The 26,657-nt window shown below is 45.2% G+C and overlaps 1 protein-coding gene and 1 long non-coding RNA gene across 2 annotated transcripts; both read left to right on the top strand.

Moving 5' to 3' along the window:
* The first annotated feature begins 277 nt into the window (after positions 1 to 277).
* On the top strand, positions 278 to 1,752 carry LOC148398738 (uncharacterized). Its single transcript, XR_015858017.1, has 2 exons — positions 278 to 574; positions 1,051 to 1,752. It is a non-coding gene; the product is annotated as an uncharacterized LOC148398738 (long non-coding RNA).
* A 2,975-nt stretch (positions 1,753 to 4,727) lies between these two features.
* On the top strand, positions 4,728 to 25,981 carry LOC148398737 (macrophage mannose receptor 1-like). The gene is made up of 50 exons (XM_088372477.1): positions 4,728 to 4,974; positions 8,977 to 9,185; positions 9,255 to 9,364; positions 9,522 to 9,643; positions 9,709 to 9,765; positions 9,845 to 10,000; positions 10,091 to 10,170; positions 10,384 to 10,498; positions 10,565 to 10,615; positions 10,686 to 10,853; positions 10,936 to 11,043; positions 11,118 to 11,234; positions 11,955 to 12,169; positions 12,239 to 12,348; positions 12,514 to 12,629; positions 12,698 to 12,754; positions 12,826 to 12,981; positions 13,057 to 13,145; positions 13,556 to 13,679; positions 13,758 to 13,808; positions 13,892 to 14,059; positions 14,191 to 14,307; positions 14,382 to 14,501; positions 14,731 to 14,939; positions 15,009 to 15,118; positions 15,284 to 15,405; positions 15,474 to 15,530; positions 15,610 to 15,765; positions 15,856 to 15,947; positions 16,350 to 16,470; positions 16,551 to 16,589; positions 16,669 to 16,836; positions 19,891 to 20,010; positions 20,095 to 20,217; positions 20,277 to 20,306; positions 20,386 to 20,529; positions 20,625 to 20,774; positions 21,024 to 21,158; positions 21,227 to 21,387; positions 21,465 to 21,588; positions 21,662 to 21,716; positions 21,792 to 21,858; positions 22,063 to 22,196; positions 22,267 to 22,310; positions 22,383 to 22,556; positions 22,633 to 22,778; positions 22,850 to 23,008; positions 23,179 to 23,267; positions 23,348 to 23,519; positions 24,082 to 25,981. The coding sequence occupies exons 1-50, from the start codon at positions 4,908 to 4,910 to the stop codon at positions 24,235 to 24,237; spliced, it is 5,940 nt and encodes a 1,979-aa protein (XP_088228603.1). The 5' UTR covers positions 4,728 to 4,907; the 3' UTR covers positions 24,238 to 25,981.
* Positions 25,982 to 26,657: the final 676 nt, after the last annotated feature.

Genomic DNA, 26,657 nt, shown 5'->3' with positions numbered 1-26,657 from the left:
AGACTGATTAAATGATTTTTGTTTGGCGAAAAACGTACTGCGCTTGTCTTTTGTTGTGACTTGTGATTAGGATCAGATCAAAATTGATCATACATTTATGGATGAATCAATGTCATTCCAAAGCGTTTTTCCTATTCATTCTTGCGATTGAAAGGTGAACAAAGGAAACTTCATACACCCACCTCATTCAGCAATTTCATGGTGATGTCATTAAGCGGCTCATGAGAAAACCTACAGTCGTCTCCTTTAGAGCACTTTCCCTTTTTATGGAAACATTTGCATGGGAAGGACCGTGCATAGCTGTTAAGGAAAATATTAAAACGGGAACACATTGGCCTCTACCCTAATGTGAAACTTGGAGGGTCAGAAAATGGACTCTGACTTCAGCTGATAGCAAAATGGTTTCATGCTGTTGTCTGATTTTTCAAGACGTGTTTGACACCACGAAATATGGACATGTGTTATGATACCTGTGGCTCAAACAAGTACCGTTGTGACTCCAAGTTCCGCTGGTGACTCCACAGCATCTGCACCGACCTCAAGAAGAGCCTTGGTTTCGTGTCCAAAGTTGAAGGTTGGTATCCTCTCTACATACCATATCCTCATACAATTCTCACCTTGTTGAATGTTTGAGGACCATTTGTTGCATTGTAAAAAAACAAACAAACAAAAAACTGGCTTCTCTTAAATCTTAAGTTGCTGAATGATGTCTAAAATTTTTATTTCTTTGTAAGTCACTGATGGTTAAATCAGAGCAATCCAATAAATGAGTTGCTTTTGGAAAATTGAGAACCTTTTAAATGCTTTCAATAAATTGACAAACAATTTGTGCTCATGAGTTGTTTTTTTAATCCATAAATGAGGGGAACGGTATTTGTTTTTTCCAGGATTATTACCCACTGCTTAACAAAACAAGTGCTAAAACAGCCTACTGAATCACCATTAAGGCCGAGTAATGAGTTTAAAAATCCAGTGTTTTCTGATAGGTACTGTTGATAATGCTGCTGGAAAGACTGACTTCCACTCTTGTCCGTTACTTTCTCCCATCAGCATGTGAAACGGTGGCAGACACTTTGTTCAACACAGTATGGACTCTGGGCTGCAGACCCTACATGAACAGCCAGAGAGCATCATGCTATTGCCAAGGAGAAGAGAAAGATGAACTCTAACCTATAACATATTACTATGAAGAAGACAGAGGAAGTTGCAGTAGCATATCAAAAGTACTATTAAGTATACTAGTATAAGTGGTATTGCAATGAACAGCTGCAATGGTATTTTTTGAATGGCAATATTGTTGTATTGCTCTGCTCTCTCAGCAATGCTGTTTATTTGTACTTCTAGGTGGGGATAACAATCACAACATGACATTCGTTTTGTTCCAAATATCTTTTAAAAGCGTATTGTATTGACAGTGCTGTAGATAAACCGCATAGGGTACGCTCGAAATAAACTTTGCTAACTATATTAAACTTTCGTTTGCTTTAAGTTCACTTTTAGCAGCGAGCTTTTTCATCCATTAATTTATTTGTTTTTGTTCAACGGATTACCTGCCATTCACTGGGAGGATGGGTCATTGGCCAGAAATTGAGGCTTGGCTGGTTAAGGAAGAGAAAAGAAGCCATGTTCTAACTTCTTTTACCACTCCCTTATTTGGGCAATAACTAAGCCACTCATAACATGCATAACATGCTCAGAAACCAGTAAGCCCTAATTTCTTCTAATAATATCATTAAAATACAGCTTTTAAGATGTTTGTCTCCTGATCTCTAGTCATTGTGTCCTTACATTTGTCATACAAACTATTTTAAAAGCACTTTTTGCAAGGGTTGATTTGAGCAGCAAAAAGTAGCGAGGGTTGCGCTCATCCTGAATGTTGATTTTTTGGTCGGGTTCATTCGTATTCACGAAGATGTTCACAAGACTTTTGCATTTTAATAGGCGTCAACATATTTTCTTATTGTAAGAAACTGTTTGCAGCCTTTTAGGAATCCTGACAAAATTCACAATACGCACAAACAGTGAGTTCAGCACTGAGAGTTGCCATGGTTCCAGAACCAGATGTGGCGCTTTCATCCTTCTGTTCTTCTTCTCGTGTATTATTTTACTTCAATTTAAGTTACAGTAGTTGGTTGGTTTTCGAAATGACGTTGTAAATCTGGAGATTATGGTGCTGAACCAGTTTTAGATTTTTATTTTGGGTCATCGAAAATGTTCGTTGCAAGCGCCGACGTGTGAAACCTGACGCCGAGACTGTACAAAGTATAAATCCCCCCCCAAAAAAGATTTCTGAAGAATACACAATGGTAAACTATGAACTATATTAAAAACAACTAGAATTTGCAATTTCCGTAGAAATTGCGTGTGAAGGCGAAGAAGCTGAATAAAAACTTGGGGAATGCTACAGAATGATGTCAAATGTTACTGACTGTCACGTCCCCCCCCCCCCCCTCCCCCCCAACCACCAGAAAATTTGTGATGATGTGTATTTTTAGGAGGATTTTTTTTGTTACATGGTATATTGTAATAAATAGTTGACTAGACATATATAGTCTTGAATTAAACGTATGTAAATTCTGACCGGTTATGTTGAGCATTCCTCTATCTTCTGCTTTTCACTTGTCACCTTCTACAGACCACTTTCGCGTCTCTCAAACGTCCATGGAGGTTTTTGTACGTCTCCGCGTCACCCTGTCGACCTGCCATCGCCGTAGAAGGCGAAACAGTAGTATTCGGCCAGGTCATCTCTCTGGACACCACTGATGGTCAGAGTGTAGTCAGAGCCGGATCGAGTGCATGTGTTATGATACCTGTGGCTCAAACAAGTACCGTTGTGACTCCAAGTTCCGCTGGTGCTCACCGCTTTGCATCACTGTGGTGGAGTTTCGCTGAAGAAGGAACCAAACTTATCCTTGGTAAGTACTATTTACTTGATCATCTATTATTTTGCATCAAAATAATTGATAATCCTCCAGTTCCTTAGCCAGTTTTTGGAAAACGAGTAACATTATTTTTCTCAATTTTTACAAAACAAACACCCAGCCCTTTCTTGAGTAAGAGCTAAAAATCTAATTCGATATTAGCTGTTAACGGCTATTTCCTGAAGTGTAGCTATACCTACAATGCAATGATGGAATAATGTTTATTATGACATATATTAGGACCGTTTGGATGTTTGTTGCCCAGTGAGAAGGTAAGTGTTTCATAAAGTGTGTTCTTGTAAATTCACATGAGCCAAACCACGGCCTACGTGACATTGAAAGTGTGTGCAATTGGAGAAAACTGCTTGTCTCTTGTCCTGTCCCCCTGACAGTGGGTGAGGTGCATCGGCCCACCGTGACCCTCTTCCCTCCTTCCAAGGAGCAGCTGCAAACGGAACAGGCCACAGCCGTGTGCCTGGCCAAAGGGGGCCCTCAAACTTGGACCCTGGGTTGGAAGGTTGATGGCGCCCCCGCTACCTCAGGGGTGTCGCACAGCTCCCCGGAAGAGGCTGATGTAGGTGGGCTTCAGCTGGACCAGCACCTTGAGCCTGTCACCGGACCAGTGGCGCACGGCCCAATCAGTGAGCTGCGAAGCCAGCCTAGCCGGGCAAAACCCCGTCACGCAAACCCTGCCGAACCCAGGACAATGCTCAGAGTAGAGCCTGAACATGTGTCTGTGTCTTTGCGACGTTGAAGCATTGTGAAATAAAATGTCTGAGTATCACCATCTGTCTCTGTAGCAGCTGCTTATCGGAAAAGGGAGGCAAACTTGGTAACACGACAAATAAACGTCTCACCAAGCACATTTATATTGTGCCACAGGTAGTCTCGAGAGAAATAAAATGAAATAAAATGATGAATTTATCATGGCACATAGACAGAGTATAGTTTGCACTATAAAAAAATTAGTAACCGCATATAGTTGTAATTAACATTCAAAATGGATACATTAATATTGTATTGTGTATTGCAAATCTATATATGAACAAAGCCTAATTGAAAACTATGTTTTGCTCCTAAGGAATGAGGAATAATGAAAGCATTAATGTCATATATAAAAACGTAATGTTGTCTTGGATGGAAAAACAATCATCACAATGACACATTAATGGGAAAAATGCAATGAAGCACCTTTTTTTTCCCCTTCACCTGTCGCAGTGAACCTTATTCCTGTCTCTGATTGGCCAGCAAGCGTCACTCAACTCCTCCCTCTGCGTCACAAGCCTCTTGAAGTTGGAAGGCGTTGTATCGGTTAAATAATGGTATAAACAAATAATGTTATAAAATGACTAATGTGATTGAAGGTGCATGAGAATGTAAAAAGGCGCATTACAGACTTGCGACAAGGAGTTCTGCCCTTAGCTTAACTACGGATATCTGGCCAAGTCGTGCTAGCCCGTTTCCAATGAGCGCCAATGCTTTTCTATTTCTGAGTGGTGATGAATTGTGTTCAAACACTACTGTATATTGATGCTAAAAAGGAAAGTTTATTTTCGGTTTGAACGTATTTCATTGTGCATTGATTGAGTTTTTAATCCTTGGTGATCCCTGACACAGTCATTTCCAACGTGCCGATGACATATGCATTCACACAAGACATGGCTTCACTTTGGCTCTGATCGAAGCCCAACTCGGAGGTTTGTTGGAGGTCGGAAGCGAAGAAAATTTTCTCCCCACTCCTTTTTTTTTTTTGCAGTCTTCTTTTTTGTTGCGAGTGAAAGGCGTCTAAGATGTCACGCCCACCCTCGCCAGGTCAAAGGCGTGCAAACGTGTTCGGAGCGTTTGTGACGTCACGTGTAGGTCGACGTCCGAGTGGCATCAGAACAGGCAAACTTATTGTGACTAGTATAGTCCGTCCATCATTTGCTTTGGAGTCGAATTTGTTGACTGCAAACTATTTGCGTGGAATATCCTCTCCTGTGAGCGATGGGAACGCCACTGGCCACGCGCCTTGTGCGCATTCTTGCGTTGAGCGCCGCGTGGACTTCGTCAAGTGAGTAATTTGCGATTTCGGAGTTGGATTGGTACGAAAGAGGATTACGGCCGGTGAAGAAATAAAAGGGGTGACAGGATTCTGACTTTAAAGTGAGAATTTTTTAATCAGAAAGTGGGTATTCTCACTTTAAAGTTAGAAATTTCACTGTAAAGTCACAATTTAGACTTTATCGTCAGAATTTTCACTTTAATGTCAACATTTCAACTTTAGTGAGAATTTAGACTTTCAAGTGAGAATTCAGACTTTAAAGTACAATTCAGACTTTAAAGTCACAATTTTCACTTTAAAGTGAAGTCAGAATTCTGAGAAAAAAAATCAGAATCCCGTCCCTCTTCACAGGCCCTAATCCTCTTCCTTATATTGGGACTTTGAAGTTGTTGTGAATCATCTTTTTGCCCTACGGCACTGTAGTGTCCATGGATATTCTGCGCGGACATGAAAAGATGTGCTAAATTAAACAGGTGTATGCCTCACATCAGTCCTGAATGCAAATGATCTAAAGGTACAACCTTTAGATCCTTTGCATTCAGGAATGATCAATAAACTATAACAGAATAAAAATTAAGTGACCAATGACTTATTTAAGGTCTCCTGGATGATTTTGATCTTATTTCTTGTTTAACGAGCAAATGACGTTACCGGCAAATCCATGATGACAAACTAAAAGTAAAAACTACGTCACTACTTTGGCTTCGATCCAACTCGCAGGTTTGCGCCCGGTTCGAAGCTCAAAAGGTGACTTCCCCGCCCCATTTTATCCTTGTGAAATGCTTGCTTTGTTTGACCTTCTCGAATAAAATCTCAACAAAAATAAATGAAGTTTTTCGTAGCTCAAAGATTGTAGTCAAATGTGCCAAATGACGTCACGTGCCCTCAGAAAGCCGGCGGCATGCGTGCGCCTACTGTTTGTAAGCTGTGCGAGGGCAAGTGGAAGGCACCCACCCGCTCGCCACTGTCCGCGGGCTGTTTGGCCCCTCGTGGACTCCCAGACGATGAGAACGCACCCGAAAGCGCTCGTTACGCACGTTCTTTCATTGGGCGCCGCTTTTGTTGTATTTATTGCTTTATTTTTCTATTTTTATCCATTCAATGTTTTAGCAGGTAGGTTCATTGAGAACACTTTCTCGTTTTCAATGGCGACCTGGAGGCAATGTGTGTGAAGTGTCTTGCCCAAGGACACAACGACACGTGACTGTGACAGAGCCAGGGTCGAACCGCCAACCGACCCTCCGGCTCCTAATGATGATGACATATCTTTATTTCGAACATATTTAAAACATAAAACGAGAGAAATAAAACAAATAACACGTTCACGTGCCAAATTTAAGTCTATGAAACAAACGAATAAACCAACAAACAAAACAATATCAAAGAATGCTCGGAAAAGAGTAGGAGGAAGCATAGGTCGACACGCTCTACTGCCGGGGTGGCCAAACTTTTTGACTGGTGGGCCGAATTTGGTTCTAAATTTTGATCGGGGGACCGAACCAGGAGAAGATGGATGCGGTGTTTGTGTGAAGTAATAGAAATGACGTGTGAAGGTCATTGCATAAAAGGTTTGTACTTTTAGTAGGTAGTAAAGCATGGATATTCAAAAAAAGCTTTTGGAAATCAAATGCATTTATTAACAGCATTGCAAAAATATTTCACCCAAAAACTACTATCAGTGATTCTCATTAAATACGACACTGTTATTATGAATAATAGTTTGCATCACTTCAACTGCAGGTCAGATTTATGAAATATGTTTATCTAATGAGGCGAAATCATGTAAAATGGCAAACATTCTGACCAAATACATCAACTTGAAGAATCAGTGAAAGAATACTTCTAAATAAAGTAATAAAAAAATCAATAGTATTGTTGGTCTCCCTTTTTTGCTAGTGCATCATGGTCTGGAGTAAAAATTTGTTGTGGTAATTCTTAGGATAGAGCCGAGGTGTCAGTCCGTTAACCTAGAGCTGTGACGGGCTTTGTTGACGTTCATGTGGCTGAACGTCTGCTCACACACGTAGGTCGAGCCAAATTGTCCTCTTTAAACACGACACTCAGTGTCCACCTTTCTTTTCCTCGGGCCACTCATTTTAATGGATGGATTCCAGGGGAAGGTTTGTGGGTGGCATTAGCGTAAAACTGTATCTGAAAGCTCAGCGCGCGAATTACGAGAATGCTGACGTCACAGCCCACACTCGAAATTCGGCACTGATGGAAATTGAGCGCGGAGTGCGCCGGTCCGTACTATTTAGTACGTACACGCACTTGAGAGTGTGCAACGAGCTTTCTGACACGGCTTCGGGAGTAAATGCGCGGGCGGGCACTTCCCCATCTATTGGGGAAACATACTAATTGCAGGGAAAATGACCCCCCAAAAAGTTCAATAATACAATTTATACACGTTTGGCGGGCCGGATTAAACGGCCCCGTGGGCCGGATGTGGCCCGCGGGCCGTAGTCTGCCCATGTCAGTAGAGTCTACTGCCTGAGCCACGGCCTCAATACCACGGAGTTTTGTTGTGAAGGTAAACCAGGGGTTGGCGACCCGCGGCTCCATAGCCACATGCGGCTCTTTAGCATTCTCTAGCGGCTCGCTGGAGCTTTTGCAAAAATGCGTGAAAATGGAAAGATGTGTTTTTTTGTTTTTTTTGTTGGTTATTTTAAAGGGTTTTACAGCATAATCATGACACATTTTTATGCTGTAAAAATGTATGTAGTTGTGAATATATTAAAAATACCGAATTTCAGAATGGCGCCAAATAGCAAAATAGGGTCGTAGCCTGCGACATAGCACAGGCAAGTTGTAAAAAAATAGATGTGTGAGTGATAGGCCATGGATTCAAAAGGCAAAAAGAGAAAGATTGCTGATGAGAAACCATTCACCGATGGCGAGTACATGAAGGATTCATTCATTAAAAGTGCCTTATTTCGGACAGTGAGGGAAAGGGTAATTAAAATGGCAAACACTATCACCGATCAGCAAATCAAGGACATCAATTCAGCTCCAGCTTTCTCAATTGCCTGTGATGAGTCGTGTGACGTGACCGATATCGAACAGACAGCTCTGCTATGCAGGTACGTGAACTCTTTCGTACATCAGTAGTCACGTGGTGCCTAATTCTCTCCAGGATGCGCTGCAGGGAGAATAGACATTTAATTATTAATGTTCATTTTTTATTTGTAGCCTGCTTCATTATTTCAATAGTAGGCATACAGCTTATGTATTGACAGTCTATGTAGCCTTATAAAAGGCTTTTAGATTTTTGCGACTCCAGATAGGTATGTTTTTTTGGGGAGGCAATATGGCTCTTTGAACATTTTGGGTTGCCGACCCCTGCCTGAGGTAAAGAAACAAGAAAGTGACTTGCAGGAAAACCAAGTTTGGTTACCCCCAACTTGACTTGACGTTCGCCAATTTCATTGCTGTGTTTTCTCCATTACGCCAACAAAGGAGCCACATCAATAATGTGGCGTAACTGATCATGTCTTTTGTGGGCTACGTGTACAAATTAGTGTCATTTAGTGGTGAGCTAATAGAAGGCAACAACCAAAAACGGAAAGCGCGTGCCTTTTGATTCACTGCGTCACAAGCTGCCTGCCACATTGTCGATGCAAGCAAAATACCACCACAAACGACTTAATCTCAAGATTCTTTTCTCTATTTTAACGTTATCCTTTTGACAGCTGATGCATTTTCATTTTCGTCCAATAGTCACTCGCAGTGAGGTGTGTTCAGTGTGTTGTTTGCATCATTTAGGACTTTAAAAATCAGAAAAAATAAGACGGGAGAATGTCATTGTCAGTGCAAATGGAGAAACATGCACTGGAATGAATGCTGGTTACGAAAATAATCTAAATTCGTTTTAAAGAAATACCGATTGGATTGACCCACTACTTGGTTTAATTTGAACCAACTTTCTATCTTATGAAACAAAACTCGATACAAATGCCAAGACGCTGCTGACGTTATGCCCGTACGTCATACAAGTCTCAAATGTGTCCTCAGCTGATCCGGGCTCAGCTTGTGAGGAAGATTGGCTCCCTTTTGGCTCCAGTTGCTACAAGAAGATGGAGACCCCCAACGGTTGGCTGGGGGCTCGGCACGACTGCGTCTGGGAGGGCGGCGACCTGGTCTCCGTTGCCTCGTCGGACGAGGAAGCCTTCGTGAAGGAGAAAATGGGCGACGTCCCTTTCTGGATCGGACTCTCCAATCTGGTGAGACGGAAGCGCAAGCAGTTGATTCTCTACTGGTACGCGATTGACAAGCGGGATTGGTCTCTGCAGAATTGCGATGAGGCTTGGTGTCAGTATGACAAGGAGCAAAAGAAGCTGACTTGGTCCGATGTCCGCGTGACTGCGACCTACTCCAACTGGACTAAAGGTCTAAACGGAAAGTAAGAAGGTTACGTTTTTGCGTCCTTTCACTGTCAAAGTGTCCTTTTCCAAAATGGGAAAGAGCATCGTGATGAGGGGGAAAAAAGAGCTTTTGTCAATTTTTCATCAGAAAGTAAGAAGAAATACTGAGATGCTTTCCGCGACTTCTCCCTACAGCTCCGATGTGGAGTCCTGCGCGTACGTCAACCTTGGCGTGTACAACAATAATCAGCCAGGAAAGTGGCGACACGGCTCGTGCGGATCCTCGTTGCCTTACATGTGCGAGCGCTCGCTGGACGGTAAGCCCACACGAATTATTTCATGATGTCAAAAGGAACATTTCAAACGTATGGTCTTTTTGCAGACTGCCTGGAGGGCAGGCAGTGTTCCTTTAAAGACTTCGGTTACGATCGAGTGGAGAGTGAGTGGCTGCCACGCTTGTTTGTACTCCTGCACCGTCCCGCCGTGCTTTTCCAATCCAAGTTTGTTTGTGGCTTCAGCTTCCTCCTGCGACCCTGGCGACTTCCTGTTCGACGACTCTTGCTATCATTTTGGGCGGGAGAAGATGAATTGGCAGCCCGCTGAGGACTTCTGCAAGGGACGCAAAAGTCACCTGGCCAGTGTCCACTCACAGGACGTAGTCAATTTCTTGGGTGGTGAGCGCCAAGACAAATCGACAATTCCCCAATCATCCCGCAATGCTCACCAGCATCTTTGCAACTTGCGCTTGTTCTGCTTTTCTCAAGCTCACATACTAAGCGACCTTGGTTGGGTGGGACTCGCAAGCAAGAATGGCAATTATGAGTATACTGATGGAACATCTATCGTAAGTGAAATGTATAAGTGAACTAAAAAGTTGTCATTTGTCCAGAATGATATGATATGAATGAATGAGATGTCGTACTGAAATGCAAAAGATAAAAGTGACATACAAAGTGTCATTTAAGCAGGAAAAAGCTTTCTTGAACAAAAACAAAAAAGACAAACTAAAAAAAAAAAAAGCCATCATGCGCTCAAGTTATCTCTGTCATGTGTGCAGGACGACACCCCAGGATTGCACTTGCTCAAATACAACTGCATAGCTGTGTTCTATGGTCATTTTATTAATGAGTTTGGCTGCGACAACAACGACTTCCCAGCCATCTGCAAAAAAGGTCTGAAAGTCACGACGGCTCCCTTTGCCCTTTCACGCGCGCGCTCATTATTGATCTCTCTTGCAGCTAAGGTCCGAAAGGCTCTTACTGCTCATCCGTCATCAATATTCAGGCCAGGTGGGCGTCACATCCGTGGTCGCGCTCTTGTCGCCAGTTGGCCCTCAAGTCACGCAAATCTCACTTGCAGGCTGGAGCGAAAAGTGCGGCAGGTGGATGGAGAACCCGGCCAACGACTTCTGCTACCTGATCAGCCACAACCAGGATGTGACCTGGCAGGAGGCGCGAGACAAATGCGTCGACCACGGAGGGGACCTGCTCAGCCTTGCCGACGACAATGAACAGAAGTTCATACAAGGTGGAGTCTCGGACAGTTTATGCCGCATGGTCTCCAGAAGGAACAATGCACCTCTTGATCGTTGTTTAACTTTGATTTGAAGATCTGCGCGACATTCCGCTGACTCTATGGTTGGGCGCCAATGCCGAGATCACTGAAGGCAGCAAGTGGACTGATGGATCACCGTTCATTTACAAAAACCTGAAAGCAGGTCGGTCTAAAACCCGGCGAATGTTTGTCGGCGACAAAACGGACGAGTGCTTAGCGTCTGTCGTCTCCTTCCAGATAACGCAAGTGACGCCACTGGCGGACGCTGCCTTTCCTTGCTCACTGCCGACGGCGACTGGAAATTTGATCAATGCCGAAAAAACAGCAGCTACATCTGCAAGAGAAGAGGAAGGGGTAACGTGACGCTTGGGCGATTCGCGCTGACTTCTGAAGTCCTCTCGATGAAATATGTCTGCGTGTTGTTAGCGTGTCAATTGTCAAGTCATGGGGCTAACGCAATTGGCAAAACAAATTAAGACTGCAGGTGGTCTGAATTTCTTGTTTCCCACGACATTGGTGGCAAAACGTTGATAATCCTGTGATAAATTGTATTCGCTGGTCAGTTGGCAGCCTTGAGTGCCTTGAAAGGCGCCTTATAAATAAAATGTATTCTTATTATTAGTTGTTCTTCGGGAACTCGCTGTTGAAAGTGGCTTCCTCAGGGAAGGAAAAAATATCTCAAGACAATCAGTTGATTGGAAAAATATTTTATTCCTTCAAGATGTGGAAATGTCTCACATCCAGAAAAGTTCCTCCCGTGATTTCCAGACTCTGTGCTTTTTACATTGAGTCTCTACCCTCAGCGGTCTCAAACCAAACCACTCATTGTTAAAACTCTGATCCCAGACTGCCAGTATTATCTCGGGGGAAAGATGGTCACAAACAAGACTGCTTGATGGTTAAATTTGGATCGGAGCCAGCTGAGCCAATTCTATTCTCTGTACTCGTACGTCAGCGTTTCTTGAGGGCTAAAAGTACCCACGACCTGAGGCCCACACTCAACAGAGATGCGCTTGAATAAGTGGAATATGGGTCAAATAAGAATATTCTACAATCCCCCAAATGTGTCCTCAGTCGATCAGAAGTCATGTGATATGGTCGACGGGTGGCTCACTTTCGGGTTCAGCTGCTACAAGAAGATGGCGACCCCCAACGGTTGGCTGGGGGCTCGGCACGATTGCGTCGGGGAGGGCGGCGACCTGGTCTCGGTCGCCTCATCGGGCGAGGAAGCCTTTGTGAAGAAGCAAATGGGCAACGACGACCCCTTCTGGATCGGACTCTCCAATCTGGTGAGACGGAAGCGCAAGCAGTTAATTCTGTACCGCTACGCGATTGACAAGCGGGATTGGTCTGTGCAGAAATGCGAAGAGGCTTGGTGTCGGTATGACAAGAAGCAAAAGAAGCTGACTTGGTCCGATGTCCGCGTGACGGGAAACTACTCCAACTGGGACTCCCGTCAGGTTGGAAGGTAAAAAAGTCACGTCTTGATGTCCTTTCACTGTCAGGCAAGGTTTTGGGGCCCCTTTCCAAAATGGAAAAGAGCACAGTGGAGGGGAAAAAAGACCTTTTGTCAAGTTTTCACCAGAAAGCAAGAAAAAAATACTGAAATGCTTATCACGACTTCTCCCGACAGCTCCGACGTGGATTCCTGCGCGTACGTCAACCAAGGCGTGTGGACTCAGCCAGGAAAGTGGCGGCACGGCTCGTGCAGATCCTCGTTGCCGTTCATGTGCGAGCGCCCGCTGGACGGTAAGCCTGCTCAGGAGTTGTCATGTTGATGTCGAAAGGGACATTTCACTTGTGTGGTCTTTTTGCAGACTGCCCGGAGGGCCGGCCGTGTTCCTTGAAAGACTTTGGTTACCTTCGAGTGGAGAGTGAGTGGCTGCCACGCTTGTTTTTACTCTTGCACCGTGCTTCTCTAATCCAAGTTTGTTTGTGGCTTCAGCTTCCTCCTGCGACCCTGGCGAATTCCTGTTTGACGAGTCTTGCTATCGTTTCGAGGGGGTGAAGAAGGTGCAGTGGGCCGCTGAGAGGGTTTGCAAAAGAAACAAAGGTCATCTGGCCAGCGTCCTCTCAGCGGATGAAGGCAATTTCTTGGCAGGTCAGCAAGTGCCAAGAAACATCCGACAAGTGGATGCTCTTTTTGTGCTGAAGCGCTTGTTCTGCTTTCCTCAAGCTCACATGCGAGACGCAGGAAGATCTCAGCCTTTTGTGGGACTGAAGAAGAAGAAAAACATTTTCGAGTGGATTGACGGGAAATCTACAGTAAGTAAAAAATTTACTGCAGTCTAAAGAAGTTGGCATTTGCCTCTGCCCAAAGGCAAAAGATTGGAATTGAATAGAAAAATGCTTTTGAAGTAAATAAGCTGGAACATTTGGGGAACAAATTTGCCATTTCTCCTTTAGAATGATATTAAAATGAACAAGAAAACTTGAATGACGTTTAAAAAAAAAAAATCAGTCTTGGAGGATAAAGTGCAGAATTTGACGGAATTCCGGAGAATAAAACAGGATGACATGATGAAACTGGTCCCAGTATGCAGTTTTCACCGAAACGCTCAAAGCTGTGATTTCACCAAAAGAACGTTGAAATGCTCCAACACGGAATGGAAAAACTCATTCAACCAAGCGTAACACAAAACAGGCTCAAGTGGCGTCCGACGTGTCGTCCGCAGGACTATGTCACGCATTTGGTGGGAAAAAAGTCTACAGGACTCGAAGAGTGCTTTGCTCTGTCAGCTTCTGGACAATTTGATGAGTGGTCATGCGCTAAAGAGCAGCCATCTATCTGCAAAAAAGGTCCGCAAGTCACCGCAGCTCACTTTGCCCTTGAACCTGGCATTGCTCTCTTTTTTGATCCCCCTTGCGTTCTCGCAGCCAAGGTACAAGGGGCTCTCCCTGTTCTGCCGTCATCAACATGGGGACCAGGTGAGCATCCCACCCTGCAGCCGACATTCGGTCGGACGGTCGGTCGTCGCTTTGCCCTCAAGTGACACGGGTCTCGCTTGCAGGCTGGAGCAAAAAGTGCGGCTGGTGGATGGACAACCCGTCCAACGACTTCTGCTACCTGATCAACCACAACCGTGCCAAGACCTGGCAGGAGGCGCGAGACAACTGCGTCGGCCTCGGAGGCGACCTGCTCAGCATCACCCACTTTGATGAACAGAACTTCATACAAGGTAAACCTCCCAGAGGACTCGATAGAGGCTCGCACAGTTTATGCCCCGTGGACTCCAGAAGGAACAATGCTGTTAGACACGCACCTGTACGATGTTCAAACTTTTGGTCGTTGTTTAACTTTGATCCAAAGGTCTGTACGCTCGTCCCCTGAGCAGTCCCACTTTGTGGTTGGGCGCTAATGCCAATACCACTAACGGCATCGAGTGGATTGACGGATCGACGTCCACTTACAAAAACCTGAAAACAGGTCGGCCTATAACCCGGGGAATGTTTGTCGGCGACAAAACGGATGAGTGCTGAGCATTTGTCGTCTCCTTGCAGGCATCACCGGAGAAGGCCCCGATGGAAGCTGCCTTTCCTTGCTCACTGCCGACGGCCGCTGGGCAAAAGCCGATTGTGAGGAGAAGCGCAGCAGCTACATCTGCAAGAAAAGAGGAAGAGGCATGATTTGACATTGGTCTTATACTTAGAGTTGTGTCATCAGATATGAAGTATTAAGGAAGGCCTTTTCTAAAGCCCTTTGATTCTCGGTGCCGCAGTTGACACGATTGGTAAAAAACTCACTGGAGTTTAGTTTCCACAAAATGCTGACAAGACAGTCATGCCATTACGTGCGGATAATTCTATATTTCTGCCATTCTAAATAACGGCATAATAATGGTGTCCTCAGCCATTCCTAAATCAGCATGTGAGAAGGGGTGGAGTCTTCACCGGTCCAGTTGCTACAAGAAGATGGAGACCCCCAACGGTTGGCTGGGGGCTCGGTACAACTGCTTCTGGGAGGGCGGCGACTTGGTCTCCATCGCCTCATCGGACGAGGAAGCTTTTGTGAAGAAGGAAATGGGCAAGAACCCCTTCTGGATCGGACTCTCCAATCTGGTGAGACGAAAGCGCAAGCAGTTGATTCTCTACTGGTACACGATTGACAACCAGGATTGGTCTCTGCAGAGATGCGACGAGGCTTGGTGTCGGTATGACAAGGAGCAAAAGAAGCTGACTTGGTCAGATGCTCGTGAGACGATGACCTACTCCAACTGGGCTCCAGGTCAAGTTGGAAGGTAAGGTCATGTCTTGAATGTTAGGCAATCTTTGGGGCCCCTTTCCAAAATGGGAAAGAGCACATGAGACGGGGGGGTTAGGGGAGTATTTTGTTAAAGGAGAGCAAGAAAAGAACCTCCAATTCATCCTGTTTGTAAGATGCTTTTCACGACTTCTCCCGATAGCTCCGACGTAGAGTCCTGCGCTTACGTCAACCAAGGCTCGTGGACTGAGAGTCAACCAGGAAAGTGGCGACAAGCCTCGTGCGGATCCTCGTTGGTGTTCATGTGCGAGCGCTCGCTGGACGGTAAGCCTGCTCAGGAGTTGTCATGTTGATGCCGAAAGGGACATTTTAATTGTGTGGTCTTTCTGCAGACTGCCCAGGAGGCCGGCAGTGTTCCTTGAAAGACTTTGGTTACGATAGAGTGGAGAGTGAGTGGTTGTCACTCTGGTTTTTACTCCTGCATCGTCCCGCCGTGCTTTTCCAATCCAAGTTTGTTTGTGGCTTCAGCTTCCTCCTGCGACCCCGGCGATTTCCTGTTCGATGACTCTTGCTATCATTTTGAGTGGAAACGTAAGAATTGGCAGGCCGCCGAGAACTTCTGCAAGGGACGGGATGGTTACTTGGCCAGCGTCCACTCAGAGGACGAAAACAAATTCTTGGCTGGTGAGCACCAAGACAAACCGACAATTCTGTGATCATCCCGCAATGATCACCAGCATCTTTGCAACTAGCGCTTTTTCTGCTTTCCTCAAGCTCACGTGCGAGATGATAAGGGATATTGGCCTTTCATGGGACTCAAGAAGAACAAAGACAACAAATTTTCCTGGAGCGACGCAACGTCTGCAGTAAGCAAAACTTCTACAGAAGTCTAAATTGTTGCCATTTGTCCAGAATGACATATGACAAAGCCAAAGTTGGGTTGGTCACAATGTTGCAAGTGCAAATAATATATTTTCAAAGGGGCTGGGCCACGAACACAAATTAACTTGCAGTTATTTGAAGACAAATAAAATTGACAAGCTTGAATAAAAGTTATAACAAGTTTCTCTGGTCATATGACAGCGCAGAATTTTACAGATGGACAGTCAGAGAATAAAATAGGAACACTGTGAGTTCACTGGAAGAGTAGTAGTTGTTGATGTTTAAAATGGAGTACAGTAATGGGAAAAGAAGAAAAATCTGAACTTTGAAGAAAATAAGTTGCAACGCCAAACGCACTCGAGTGGTATCCGCCCTGTCGTCTGCAGAACTACATCACGGTGAAGGGAGAACAGTCTACAGGACGCGGTGACTGCTTTGCTCTGTCAGCTTCTGGACAATTTTATCAGTGGCCCTGCACTAAAGAGCAGCCATCTGTCTGCAAAAAAGGTCCAAAAGTCACCACAGCTCACTTTGCCCTTTAACCTCTCACTGCTCTCTCATATTTGATTCTCCTTGCGTTCTTGCAGCCAAAATCCGAGAGGCTCGCCATGATGAGCCGCAAGCAGGTGGGCATCCCATCCTGCAGCCGACACGTGATTGGTCATTGGCCAGTTGGCCCTCAAGTGACGCGAGTCTTGCTTGCAGGCTGGAGCGAAAAATGCGGCTCGTGGGTGGAGAACCCTTTTAAGGACATCTGCTACCTGGTCAACCGCAACCATGCCAAGACCTGGCAGGAGGCGCGAGACGACTGTGTCCGCCTCGGAGGCGACCTGCTCAGCATCACTGACAACACGGAGCAGACCTACATACTAGGTAGGCATATGCGCTTGATCGGTACTGTTGGTTGATTATCTTTCGATATTTGTAAAGGCTAGATATGCCAAAAAAAGTGACATTTTGAAAGAACTTTTTTGCCAGTTGTCTTTTATTGCTCAAGACAAAGAAAACGTTGTTTGTGATGTCATCTGCAGTTGGTTACCAGACCCCAAGTGGTTGTGTTGTGGAGGCTAAGGACTTTATAGGGCAGGGGTCACCAACCTTTCTTAAACCGAGAACTACTTCCTGGGCACTGATTAAGGCAAAGGGCTACCAGTTTGACACCGACTTCTGAAATAGACAATTTGCTCAATTTGGCTTTCACTGTGTCATTGTCATTTCCAGTTCACATGTAAGTGTGATTTTAACAAGAATAGCAAAAATACAGCCAAATCTTGGTTTTTGATCACAATCCGTTCCAGAAGGCGGTTCGAGAAGCGAATCGGTTGAATTACGAATTACAAGACAAAAAACCCCGCCTTTTTTAAGCAATTTTTCATTTGTGCGTATTTGTCCGATTGCGCAACTGCAGCGCACCGCCGAACGCGCAACCGTAACATGTCGCCCACCGCGCAACTGCACCGCGCTGGTTGCATTATTGTGAGAGAGCCGTCGCTGAAATTTAGAAAATATTTTTAAAGTCCTGATGTACTTTCCAAAATTTAAGTCGACCTCTGTGCGCAGGGTTAATTTTGTCCGATCGCGCAACCGTAGCGCGTGGCCGACCGCGCAACAGTAGTGCGTCATCGACCGTGCAATTGCACCGCGCTGGTCGCATTATTGTGACAGAGCCGTCGCTAAAATTTAGAAAATAAAGTCCCGATGTACTTTCCAAAATTTAAGTGGACTTCAGTGCGCAGGGAGCTTAATTTGGTCCAATCGCACAACCGCAGGGCGCCGGGCGCTCCTGTCGCATTGCTTTAAGAGCGTCTTTGTGTTTTAGGATGGCTTTACTGCTCCCACTTGCTTTCTTTGGAGGCATGATTAGGGGTTAATGTAATCCTCAAAGTAACGAAAATACAATAACAACGGAGTCAGTCGGCATCCGGGCCGCGCGGTCGGGTTTTCTCGGGTCCTCCCGGCTCATCTCGCGAGGTTCGACCTCCGAATTTCGTTCGACAACCGAAGCAAAAAATCTCGAATTTTTAGTTCCAATTCTGATTTGTTTGAGAACCAGGACGTTCGAAAACCGCAGTTTGACTGTAAAATAAATAGATGCAGCTCACTGACAAGTGCCGCTATTTGAGGTAATTTTACAACCGTCCTGCGGGCGACTCAGGCGGTCCTCACGGGCGACCTGGTGCCCGCGGGCAACGTGTTGGTGACCCCTGGTATAGGGGGGTTGGCTCGGATGTTAATGCTCTTTTCGCCCCCAGGTGCCGGTCAGAACACAGGAGGGAAGACGTAGTTCGGTTTTGATTGCTTTACTGGATCATAGAGGGATACAGGCAAATTGGCAAAGGCACTCATTTTGTCGTAAGGATGTGAGAGCAGGTGTGTGTCGTGTTAGTGAGTGTGCGTGGGGGGGGGGGGTTTCTGCAAATACAATAAGTCAGTGGTTCTGACACCACACAACACTAATAGACGGCACACATCACATAACTAACTGTGCGTAACGGTTCCGCCATACTAAATAAACATAAAGGAAGTACTCTAGACAACACACCAAACATAAGGCATCGAGACAAGAAAACACACTTGCTGGCAACCGTTAGGCGCCATGGAGCTACGTAACGGCTACTCGTATGATTCGAGGAAAACTTAAAGGAGCGCGCCATAGCTACCAACCAAACGGCGCACACACAACAATCTGCGATCAGACAAACAGCACAACAGTAAACAGGAGTAATACTTAAGTGTATATACTCACTTTTCGGCAGATACGCACACGATCACAGCAACACGCTCAGTCGATACCAGCTACTTTAACTCCCGCCGTCTGTAACTTACCACCAATGCGCGCTAGCTGCAACAATCGCGATAAGTTCATATAACTCACGCGCGAATTAAGGCGCGGTGATGTAACTTTCAACACAACATTGAACCCAATAATGTACATTGATTTTCAACGTCAACATAGGAACCTTTCTAACAGGTTGTTTGTCTTGACATTTTTAGCATCTGACCAGAAAAGGACAGCTATAGGGATTGACAGATCTTGCTTTTCTCGTAAAACGCCGCCATACAAAAAACTCGACAGTATACAAAAGAAACTCGTCATTATCGAGAAGGCTTCGCAGAAAAACATCGTTATATTGAAGATTCTGTTCCTTCAATCTATGGAAACGATGATGTCACTTCTCGTGGATGTATTTTGAGTAGTCGTATCAGCTAGTTGCATGTTTTATTCTTGGGGAACGCAAGAATGTGTTAAATGCGTTTGTTAGCTTCTCGTTAATGCTAGCATTAGCTCAACTTGACTGCATTCATAAATAATGTGAGGATTTATTCTGTTACGTGTTATGTATGGTTAGAAGGACAAGTCTTCTGCTGTTGACATCTTTTATTCGAGCTAAAGGTTTGCGGCGCAAGGAAAGGCTACCTCCGCTAAAAACTACAAATACGTCCGGCCTGGAGGGGAGTATCTTGAAGTATCTTATTTGCATTTAAAGAGACCGCACCAAAACTATTCAGAACAGGGGTAAAAGAGGAGCTTGTGACGCTATGACGACGACGAATTTAGACAAAAGATTTGCTGTTCCACTTTATGTTGACCACAACGGAATGAGTAGAATGTCAAATGAATTTATAACCATAATAGTGTAATGTCCTGTATTGTTTGTTGTATCTGGGCGTGTGAGGGCGGGGCCAGAAGTGAGAAGTGACGTCATGCGGGTGGGTTAGCTTGGCAATCAGTTGGTGTGTGAGGCGCATGGGCGTGAGTTGTGGCCACCAGCAACTTCTGTTTGCATGTTTTTCTGTTGCCTTTTTTTGTCATAATAAAAGCGGCGATCAAACCATCTGAACATCCTTGACGCACTGAGGGGCATTACAATACGTATAGGCTTAAAGTCATTCACTGGTGTCATCTTATTTCTGTTTGATCCAAAGGTCTATCCAGCGCTTATAAGAACATTTCTTCTTGGTGGTTGGCCACCAACACCACGATCACTCAAGAGGGGTGCAAGTGGACTGACAGGTCTCCCTTTCGTTACACCCACTGGACCACAGGTGGGTCCAAACGCCGTCCAATATTTGTTGCCGACGGTCTGGAGCAATGGAGAGGAGTGCTTAGCATCTGCTGTCTCCTTACAGATAGCCCTCGTAAACCCTCTGATGAAAGCTGCCTTATCTTTCACACTAAACGTGAACTGGGAAAATGGGAATTTGACAACTGCCAGAAGAAGAGAAACTACATGTGCAAGAAAAGAGCCAAAGGTAAGATGTGACTCATGGCGAATTCAGGTTGATGCCCATCTTTGGCTTTTGTCTTGCAGGACATAGACCGGAACCTCCACGCCATGACGGTAAGTCAGTCTCCCCAAATCCTGAATGTTGACGTCAAAAGATGCGAGACGGAAAAAAGACACCACAGTGCGCTCGCAGGTTTTCGGGAGATCCTTGTGTGCAACCAGCAGAAGCACGTCGACCTCTTTTGTCAGAGTGAGGGTCAAAACGTCATCCGCATCCAGTCGGCCTTCTACGGACGGAGGAGCGGCAGCCTTTGTCCAACTCAGAACACAACAAAGGGTAAGACAGGACATAAGCGACGTCGTGTTGCATTTTGGTCCGGCGATACAATCGTTGCAACCAAATAAGCTTCCACGCGGCCTTGGGACTTGCAGAGAATTGCGTGGTGCGAGGAGCCCTCCCTCACTACAGGCAGAAATGTGACAACCGTCAATATTGTCTGGCTGACCCTTTGGAGGGCGTCCGGGAGACCTGCCCTGCAGTCTCCAAATACCTGCACATGGTCTACAGCTGTGAACGGAAAGGTGGGCTTCACATCTCTGATGTCTAATGCGGTATCTCCCGACTAGAGTTGGGGTATGACGGCACATTGAATGGTCTGTTCTGCTACGGACGTTGATGCGATGGCTAAAAGGTTCAGGGAACCACTCGCCATACAAGCATGGCGACCATTGGCCTAGTGAATCGACAGCGCCTAACAATGCCCAGAACAATACTACACAAGGATTCAGTTATCAGGGATCCGTTGCAACATGATTCTGGGTTGTCCTCAGTGTGTCTTGACAGTTTGGTCGAGGCAGACAAGCGCATCGCCAACTCAGCGTTTGAAGCCTCCTCCTCTATGAGCGACACCAGCCCAGAGAAAGCTCAATTGAGCAAGAATTCTTGCTGGAGACCGTCACAAGATCGTACGTAGACAACCAAAGTTACTTCGGCGCTGGCAGTTTGGTGTCCTGAGCGAACTTGTGTCCTGCAGCCTCCACCAGCTGGATCCAGGTGAACCTCGGTCACGTGAGAAAGGTGACCGGGATCGTCACCCAGGGCTGTCCTCATACTGACCAAAGGTCCTGGGTCATCGACTTTGAGATGAAGATTAGTTTTGATGGCAAAAGCTGGACTGAACACCCGTTCGAAAAGGTGAGCGGCCAGCCAGTCGACCTGACGCCGACCGGGCTGCCCAAACTTGCCATTACAAAAGAGAGCGCTGTTTCTAGTTTACCGGAGGGGGGGAGCACCGGTTTGGCTCTGCGTTTTCCGCTCAGTACGTCCGCATCCTGCCGCTGGAGGACAGCGTTGACTTCGGCCTCAGCTTTGACCTCTTGGGATGCGCACGTGACGGTAAGCGAGTCTCTCCCTCCGCTGCCGGGAAAAACATACAACCCATCTTTTGATATCACCTTTTGTCTGGCAGATGCGATGACCTGTGACAGCACGTTCAACAGCCTCCACTTGACCAAAGCAATGACGTGAGTCGCACTTGCCCCGGTGTTTCCACGACGGTGGGCGCCTGTCGTCAATTTGCTTGTCCTTGCCTTCTGCAGCTTCCACTGCCCGCCCAAGTGCGCCAACTCCAAACACAATGTCACCGGAACCTTGGTCTACAATAAGGTACGTACGTGATTGCTGACCCTTGGACTGGAGAGGTACTGGCTCTTGGCAGAAATAAACATTTCAAAGATGAACCTACATTTCAATTGGGATTTTGACATTAGTTCCATTTGAAAGATGATTTCATTTCCACACACCAATCAGAAAGTCAAATCCTCCCTATCGTGACCCGCCAGTTGAGTTCTTGACTTGATGTGAGTGCAGGACTCAAGCGTCTGCAAGGCCGCTATTCACGCCGGCGTCATTCGTAACGACATCGGAGGAGACTGTATTGTGATGAAAGCCGTGGCAAAGAAGGGCTTTGCTGGCTCCGGTCAGAACGGGATCACCTCCCTCAAGTGAGTGGCCAACGTTTATGGCAAAGCACCAATACGAGGCCTAGCTCATTGTCACATGTACGACCTGCAGGAATGCCGACTCGACGGATCACGCCTTCACATTTGCAGACGGAGGTGAGTTCATGGAGCATTTTTTCATGTCAAGTGCTGAACTACTGCTAACCTCGCACGGGATCTCACCTGCAGAGCCGAGATGCTTGGGAGAGTCCTGGGAAGAGTTTGCGGGCTTCTGCTACAAAGCTTTTGAGGACAAGAAGGAGTGGGCCGCTGCTCAAGCTGACTGTAAGAAATTGGGTGCCAATCTGGTGTCCATCCTTTCCGAGGTGGAGCAGACGTGGGTGAAAATTGCTTCTGCCCTCGGTGCGCAAACCGTCTTTGTAGAACTACTATCCGCTGAACGCTGGATGAGAGATCTGCTCGCCTTTGTCCTCTGCAGACACCAGCGATATGTGGACCGGACTGCATGACCAGAGTGTCCTCGGCATGTTTGAGTGGTCGGACCGCCACGAGGTGACCTTCACCGACTGGGCCCCGGAAGAACCCAAACACCTGAAAAAGGACTGTGTGGCGATGTCGCAAAAGGTGGGTGACCAATTGACCGTTTGCAAGAACATCTGCACGATTCACTGAAATCCTTCTTGCTCATCTTTCAGGCTGGAAAATGGAAGCAGATGAGCTGCAAGATACCCAACAGCTTCATGTGCAAGATGCCCAAAGCGCATTATGCAATCACCTCAGAGAAGGCAGAGGAGAGCCATTCTGGTGACAGCTTACTCTTGCACAGAAGCAAGCTCGCCAAGTCAGCGAATGTAGTGAGTTGATTTTTTTCTCTCTCTCTGCATCCCACGTTTCTGGACAGGTTCAAAAGACAGTTGTAATGATTTCCACACAATCTCATTTCAGTGTCAGATCTTAGCATTCGCATGCAATTTCTATTCAAGATGTTTTGATGACCAGTTATGTTTTGATTACATGTTTTCAGGTTGCTGGATCAGCGGTCGAGCTGAAGGGAGGTCTCCGTGTGAACAACGTCATCACCATCACAGGGCGAGCAAATAAACTGGCAGATTGGTACGAGGACCCCCACCCACTCCCACACGAGCACAAGAATGCTAATACCACAAACACACTGTTGTACATCTGTGTTGCAGGTTTAAAATCAACCTGTTTGTGCCTGACGACGAAACCGACAACGTGGTCGCGCTGCTCCTCAAGTTGAACTTTGTAACCAAGAAGATTTGGTTGTACTCCAGAGTGAACACAACTTGGAACGAAAGAGAGGAGCATCCCACGCAAAGCTCTGGACGCGGACAAGAAGTCAAGGTGACGTAAATCACACCATTTCTGCACACACTCTCACGAACAGTTTTGGGGTTTCCAAACTTTGGTGTGGAATGTTCCTTACCTTTGATTGGTGCCGGGTGGTTAATTCTATCTAATTGTCGCTTTGTTGTTTGTTCATATGCGCAAGGCGTATCCATACAACTGTCTGTCAAAATCCATTCCATCTTGTAGAACCTCCCTAAACATGCGTCAATCTTAAAAAATAATTGAGTGTTTCCAATGGGAAGCGGACATTTACTGGTTGAAGAGCACCTAGCCGCTAATAATTGGAGTGATTTTCTTTTTCAAACTACAAAAAGTGTGAAATGGAAATGTTACAGTCAAAAGGAAGTGCTCAAACCATCCCACCCTTCGTGATGCTACTCAGAAATGTCCACAATAAGATGAATTTTCTTCCAATCGCTAGCGAAACTGTAAGGCTAGCTCGCCAAAAAAAGTCACAAGTCCCAAAAATGTCAACGTGAACGTCACATCTCCCGCCTTTACTCGCTGCCATGCCGTTCACACTCATTACGTGCATGGTGTCCTTGTTGTTGCTCAGGTTGTCATCAAGTGCGCCGACGATCATTTCCAGATCACAATCAATGGCCTCGACGAGGTGACTTACAAATACAGAGAGGCCAATCTACAAAACATCACGCAGCTGATCGTGTGGGGTCACGTGTCCATCAAGGACATCAAGAAAAGCTCCGCTTAGACCAGTCTGCGCCAAAATGTGAGGACAGTCATCGTCAAAGTGTTCAAATTGTTTTTGGCACAGCCTTTTCCACCAGCCACAGATGGTTTGTGGGATAATTGTACAAAAGTAACCACTTAATAGTTTGATCTAATACTTAATCTTTGTCTAATGGGCTATTAGAAAAAGCCAGACTTGCATGCATTTTTTTCTTTTTGATTGCCTTTGTCCCTTTGTGTTTATTGCATTGAACTGGGCAGTATTTGTAGTTAAGAGATTTTCCTGGCCCGATCAAGAGACCCTTTTGATTGATTGGATGATGAGTAATGAGAAGAGAATGCAGTTTCTGGAGAAACTGCATGTGAAGGCAAAGAAGCTGGATGAAAACTTGGGATTGGGGAATGCTAGCAAATGATGTGAAAAGGCGAGAAATAACGACAAGGGAGAAAAATGGTAAGCGAGAAAAAAATGGTAACGCGAGAACCGTCAACGAGAAAAACGTACGATAAGCGAGAAAAAAACCGCGAGACAGCGATAACAACATGAGCGAGCAGTAAGCGAGAAAAACAGGAAGCGAGAACAACTAAGCAGAGTTAAGCGGGAATAATGGTAAGCAAGAAAAATAATAGGCAAGAAAAACGGTATGTGATAAAAGCGGTGCATGAGAAAAAAAAGTGAGGAAAAGCGGTAGGCGAGAGAAAACGATGAGAAAAAATGAAGTGAGAAAAAGGTATGAAGGTGAAACTACGCTACAAAAAAACGGTAAGCGAGAGAAAACAATAGGCAAGAAAAACAGTAAGTGAGAAAAATCGTAAGAGAAAAAACTAAGCGGGAAAAAAGTTAGACACTATGTGAGAGAAACGGTAAGCAAGCAGTAAGCAAGAAAAAACGGTAAGTGTAAAAACGAAGCAAAAAAGATGTAGGTAAGAAAAACAATAAGCACGCACTAAGCGACAAAAACACAGGAAGCAGGAAAATACTAAGCAAAAACGTAAGTGAGAGAAACGGTAAGCGAGGAAAGAACAATTTTTCTCAACGGATCTACACGATTCACAAAAATGATACTTCCTACGGACAAAAACCGATTAATTGGGAGCGAACCGACAATTTTTTAAATATTTTTTTGCTAGCTTTGCTGGCTCTACTGGAGAAACATGTCACGTGACGGGGACAAGCGTCTTGACCTGAATTAATTGATCGAAAGGTTTTTTTTTTTTTTTCCTGTGCGGCTTGGCGGCCCTGTACCAAGTGACCCATGGACCGGTACCGGTCTGGGGCCCGGTGGTTGGGGGCCCCTGATCTATAGCATAGACGTCTATGGGATAGACGTCTAAAAAACGTTCACTTTCAGACCTTTTTAGCCGAGTTTTAGCCTAGACGTCTAGATAGACGAAAAAATGCTCGCAGGGCAGCGTCTCTGATTACTTTGACAGCACAGTGAATTGACGATAATTTTACCCCACAAAGAGTCGTTTTATATGCAAGAAATGAACCTTCCACTTACATTTTCCAAGTAGGCATTGGTGTTGCTAACAGAAAATTTTGAACAATGCCGTTCTCCCAGTTAAGTTAGTCTTTTTTTTTCGTATTTTTTTTGCTGGTAAACTTCAAAGAATTTGTTATTTATTTAAAAGAGGTTCTTATTTTATAGTAATAGAAAAGTGAGATATTTAAAGTAGACTGTTAGTCATTCACTGTCAACTGTAACATTTGCTTGCTGTTGCATTGAAAAATAAAAATGACATTTAAGTTTGGTGGAATTATATTTTTTGTGTTTTTCAGTACTCTGTGTCAGCAAGTAGTGTAATCAAAGTACTTGTACTTATATTGGTTTTTAAAAAAGTGGTATCGGTGCATCCGATTTTCGTATTTCATTCCATGTATTTAAAGCGGTTTTGCGTCGTAAAGGCGTTCTAAGATTCTTAACGTTCGCGGGAACTAGTCGGTGCCCGTGGTGGAAGAATACACAGCGAGAGAGACTGTGGACCGAGGAACGGCGTAACCGACTCACATGGTATACGACATTTTGGAATGTTGCGTTGTCTCTCTCTTGCAAAGCCCCTTCCAGTGTATAAGCCAACCAAAGAAATAAGGCAAAGGAATTGTTTTCTTTTTTTTTTTATTATTACGGTGCTGTTTCATTTTATTACTGTTCCGACTTACACCAAAATTCCATTCACATCACTCCCTCAAAACGGATCGACATCGTAAGCTGAAGATAAAGATAAATATTTTGGTGGTTTGGTGGTCCTCCATGTTTCTGATCCATATCGCAGCACTGTTTTGACGTTGGATTTGAAGATTTTGAGTTTAATATTGAGTGAAATGTTTTTGGATTTCCAGATCTTATCTAATATGTTGAATGCTGTTCTTACTTTCCCTATTCTTGATTTCACATCTTCCTCCGTTCCACCGTCCACTGCAATTACACTTTCTAGGTA

Source organism: Syngnathus floridae, chromosome 4 (genome assembly GCF_059516105.1).
Source record: "Syngnathus floridae isolate MCC-2025c chromosome 4, RoL_Sflo_1.0, whole genome shotgun sequence".
Classification (NCBI taxonomy): domain Eukaryota; kingdom Metazoa; phylum Chordata; class Actinopteri; order Syngnathiformes; family Syngnathidae; genus Syngnathus; species Syngnathus floridae.
Note: the sequence above shows the minus strand (reverse complement) of the source record. Positions and strands in the feature narration are given on the sequence as shown.

Coding starts and splice junctions, on each gene's coding strand:
- LOC148398737 (XM_088372477.1), top strand. CDS start 4,908: ATGGGAACGCCACTGGCCACGCGCCTTGTGCGCATTCTTGCGTTGAGC. Junction 9,186..9,254: donor GGATCGGACTCTCCAATCTG/GTGAGACGGAAG, acceptor TGGTCTCTGCAG/AATTGCGATGAGGCTTGGTG. Junction 14,502..14,730: donor CTGCAAGAAAAGAGGAAGAG/GCATGATTTGAC, acceptor TGGTGTCCTCAG/CCATTCCTAAATCAGCATGT.